This window comes from Trichosurus vulpecula, chromosome 2, assembly GCF_011100635.1.
Source record: "Trichosurus vulpecula isolate mTriVul1 chromosome 2, mTriVul1.pri, whole genome shotgun sequence".
Taxonomy (NCBI): domain Eukaryota; kingdom Metazoa; phylum Chordata; class Mammalia; order Diprotodontia; family Phalangeridae; genus Trichosurus; species Trichosurus vulpecula.
This window is the reverse complement of record NC_050574.1, coordinates 108,052,326-108,057,179: the sequence shown is the minus strand read 5'-3', so window position 1 is coordinate 108,057,179 and position 4,854 is coordinate 108,052,326. Positions and strand designations below refer to the sequence as shown.

The window sequence follows — 4,854 nt, the reverse complement described above, 5'->3', positions numbered from 1 at the left end:
AATGGTGAGGAAAATAAGGTGGAGGGAAATACACAACTAGTAGTTATAACTTTAAATGTGAACGGGACAAACTCATCCATAAAATGAAAACAGAGAGCAGAATGGATGAAAAGCCGGAACCTGAAAATATGTTGTTTAAAAGAAACACATTTAAAAATGAGAGACACATATAGAGTAAAAATAAAGGGCTGGAGCAAAATGTATTATGCTTCAGCTGATGGAGAAAAAAAAAGCAGGGAAAGCAATCATAACCTGAGACAAAATTAAAGCTAAAATGGATTTATTAAAAGAGATAACCAAGAAAACTACACTGTGGTAAAAGATACCATAGATAATAAAGAAATATCAATACTAAACATACATGCACCAAATGTTATAGCATTCAAATTTTTAAAGGAAAAGGTAAATGAATTACAGGTAGAAATAGATAGCAAAACTATAATAGTGGGGGATTTCAACCTTCCCTTCTCAGAATTAGATAAATCTAATCAAAAAATAAATAAGAAAGAAGTCAAGTAGATGAATAGAATCTTATATAAACTAGATATGACAGACATCTGGAGAGAAATGAATGGGAGTAGAAAGGAATGTACCTATTTCTCAGTGACACATGGCATCTTTACAAAAATGACCACATATTAGGCCATAAGAAACTTTATAGTTAAATGCAGAAAAGCATAAATATTAAATTTTTCTTTTTCAGATCATAATGCAATAAAAGTTACATTTAATAAAGGACCATAGAAACACAGATTAAAAATTAATTGGAGACTAAATAACCTAATCTTAAAGAATAAGTGGGATAAAGAACAAGTAATAGAAACAATAAATAATTTTATTAAAGAGAATGATAGCAATGAGACAATAAACCAAAACTTATGGCATACAGCAAAAGCAGCAATCAGAGGAAAATTTATACCTCTAAATGCTTACATCAGTAATATAGAGAAAGACCAGATCAATGAATTGGGTATGCAGTTTTAAAAACTAGAAAAAGAGCAAATTTAAAATCCCCAATTAAACACCAAATGGTAAATCCTAAAAATTAAAGGTGTGATTAATAAAATTGAATATAAGAAGACCATTGAGTTAATAAATAAAACTAGAAATTGATTTTATGAAAAAACTTATAAGATAGATAAACCATTGGTTAATGTGACTTTTTTAAAAGAGAGAAGAAGAGCAGACAGTGAAGGGCAGCAGCTGCGGCAGCTTCTGCAATTAGGATTTCAATTATGGCAGGTCCAGAATCTGACAGTCAGTATCATTTCACTGGTTTGAAGAAATACCTCAATTCATACACCCTTAATGGCAGAAAGAACTATGTACTGGCCACTTATGGAGGAATTGCTTTGTTCATACTTTACTTCAAGACAAGGTCTAAAAAAACTCCAGCTGTGAAAGCAACATAAATGGAGCCCAGTGTGTGTGTGTGTGTGTGTGTGTGTGTGTGTGTGTTTATGTGTATACTTTGTACATCATCAAGTTCCCTGGCTAATGGACCTGCTGTCAACTTAGCATGTAATCTATATTTCTTGAAATAAAACATGAACTCAGAAAAAAAAAAAAGAGAGAGAAGAAAAACAAATCACTAGTACCAAAAATGAAAAGGGCAAATATACCACTAATGAAGATGAAATTAATTAGTTATTTTGCCCAATTATATGCCAAAAAAATTAACAAAGGGAAATGGAAGAATACTTACAAAAACATAATTGCCCAGATTAACAGAAGAGGAAATAGAATACATAAATAAACCTATTTTAGAAAAATAAAATGAACAGATCATAAATTAGCTTCCTAAGAAAAAAGCATCAGGACCACATGGATTTACAAGTGAACTCTACCAAACATTTAAATATCAATGGATTCCAATATTAAATAAATTATTTGGAATAAAAGGCAAAGAATGAGTTCTACCAACCTCCTTTAGTGAAACAAATATGGTATACATACCTAAACCAGGAAGAGCAAAAACAGAGAAAGAAAATTATAGAACAATTTCACTACTGAATATGGATGCAAAAATCCTAAATAAAATACCAGCTAGGAGACTACAATATATCACAAAGATATGTGATATGACACTATGACTAATATCTCACACCATTTACCAAAATAAGGTTAAAACGAATACATGACCTAGACATAGAAGGATTATATTGCAAGTTAATTAGAAGAACATGGAACATATTCCCTATCAGATTTATGGATAGGAGAAGAATTTATGAATAAAGAAGAAATAAAGAGCATAATAAGGTATAAAATGGATAATTTTGACTACATTAAATTTAAAAGGTTTTGTACAAGTAAAACCAACATAACCAAGATTGGAAGAAAAGCAGAAAATTGAAGGAATATTTTTATAGACAGTTTCTCAGATAAAGGTCTCCTATCTCAAACATATAAAGAACTTTGTCAAATTTACAAGAATATGAGTCATTCTCCAATTGAAAAATGGTCAAAACATGAACAGGCAGTTTTTGGACAAAGAAATCAAAGCTATCTAGTCATATGAAAAAATGCTTTAAATCATTATTGCTCAGAGAAATGCAAATTAAAACAACTTTGAGATACCATCTCACAGCTATCATATTGGCTAAAACGATAGAAGGATAAAATGACAAACATTGGAGGAGATATAGAAAAACTGGGACACTAATACATTGTTGGTAGAACTGTTAACTCATTCAACTATTTTGGAAAGCAACCCAGAATTGTGACCTAAGAGTTATAAAACTGTATATACCCTTCGGCCCAGCAATAACATTATTAGGTCTGTTTCTCAACGTGATGGGAGAAAAAGAAAAAAGAACCTATTCATTCTAAAATATTTATAGTTGCTCTCTTTGTGGTAGCAAAGAACTGAAAATTGAGGGGATGTCCATCAATTGGGGGTTGGCTAAACAAGTTGTGGTATATGAGTGTAAGGAATATTATTCTGCTGTAAGAAATGATGAGCAGGTTCATTTTAGGAAAAACAGAAAGACTTACACAAAATAATGAAGAGTGAAACGAGCAGAGCCAAGCGATGTTGTATACAGTAACAGCAATATTGTTCAAAGAGTTAACTGTGAATGACTAAGCTATTCTGAGTGATATGGATATTCAGATTACCCACAAAGGACCTACAAAGAAGATGCTATCCAACAGCAATCACTAAGATATAACTTCTGCTCTCAAGTAACTTCTCATAAGGTAGGGTTTAGAGCTCAGAAATCAAGTCTAATCCCTTTATTTCACAGATAAGGAAGCTAAGGGCCAGAGAGTTTAAGAGACTTGACCAAGACACTCAGGTAGCAAGTAGCAGAGTGAACATTTGAACCCAGCACTACTGACTCCAAATCCGGTGTTCCTTCCCCCAAGCAATGGTATCTCCTATAAATTTGGAGAACTCACTTAATCATAATGTTGAGCATTTACATTATTGTCATTTTATAGATGAGAAAAATAAGACACAGAGGGTTAGGAGATTTGCCCAGAGTTACATAGCTAGAAAGTGCCTGAGACTGAATTTGAACTCAGATCTTCCTGACCCTAAGTCCAGTGCTCTATCCACTATAGCACCAATTGCTTCACTGCTTTGAATCTTAGTTTCATAATCTATAAATTAGGAATATTGAATTCTACAATCAGTAACAGAAGAGCAAAGTCCATTTTAGCTTTAGGTTCTGTGATTCTAAAGACAGATGTCATATGTGATAAGCAATGTTCGTACTAACTCTATTATTCTCTATGTATTTTGTTGTAAACAATTTTTTTCCTATAATGGAAAAATTAAAATCCAAACAAATTCATGGCTCTAAGACCAGCATCCAGAGCTGAGAGAATTCTCTCCTCGTCCCCAAAACTGGTTAATCTTTTAATATGCCTTTGATAACAATTCTCTCAGCTGTACCTTAATTCCTCCATACCTTTAACTCTTTCTTTCCTGGATTTCAAAATTCACTTTAATGACATCTTAAACTGAAGGGTAAAAATGAAGTGTCAAATTTAATTTTTCTGGGGATGTGAGAATGCAAAAGAAGGCTAGATAGAAGGCTATACTCCCACGCAATTTAGAGAGTCTTGGCTGACCGAGCAATGTGTAAAATTCAGAAAATTTTCCATGTAATTCAGGAAAATTTTACCATTATATTCAAATAAGCAGGCAAAAGTGGAATATCCCCTCCTCTTCCTCCTTGCCACCCCCACCCATTTACCTAGGTAATCTCCTCAATTCACCATTTAACTTTGCCAGTGGAAATCTACCTTTATGAGACTCCCGAAGCCACAATAATACTGAAACTAAATTTAGATTACTTGAAGGCAAGCACAGGAAGATATGGAGGAGAAGGGAAGAGTTTATATAATTGAAACTTTAGTAATAAAAAATGTATCATGTGCAATAGGCAATCCAGATCATATAATGAAATGTTACATAATTGGAATTTTATGTAATTATGCTTCAGTTAATTAAGGTTCAACTCTATTGTATTCAGTTTGGGAAGAGCACTGCCATAAAGTTATAAATAAATTGGGACCAGGGAAAAAGTTATATTTGAGAACAAATAGTGCTTGAATGTCTGCAGGTCTGAGAGAGAAACCTTTGTATTCTATGGCTGAACAAAAAAAAAAAGAGGTGAAATTATTTACGATAATTTCCATGGCAGAAAAAGAAAGAAAGAATAGTGTAGTTTGATACATTACTCTGTCACCGGAAAAAAGGAAATAAAATTATGATCACGGAAAATTATGTTAAACATGGAACAGAAGAAATCTTTGGGGGAGAAAGACATTTTAAATTATGTTTGAGGGCAAGGAGACACTTAGAAATAGACCTAACCAAGGTAGAATAATCCTGCTTCTGCAGAC

General features: G+C 32.7%; 1 protein-coding gene across 1 annotated transcript; it reads left to right on the top strand.

Moving 5' to 3' along the window:
* The first annotated feature begins 1,235 nt into the window (after positions 1–1,235).
* LOC118835688 (ATP synthase membrane subunit DAPIT, mitochondrial-like) lies at positions 1,236–1,412 on the top strand. Its single transcript, XM_036742928.1, has one exon. It carries the CDS (start codon positions 1,236–1,238, stop codon positions 1,410–1,412), a length of 177 nt encoding a protein of 58 aa, XP_036598823.1.
* Positions 1,413–4,854: the final 3,442 nt, after the last annotated feature.

Coding starts and splice junctions, on each gene's coding strand:
- LOC118835688 (XM_036742928.1), top strand. CDS start 1,236: ATGGCAGGTCCAGAATCTGACAGTCAGTATCATTTCACTGGTTTGAAG.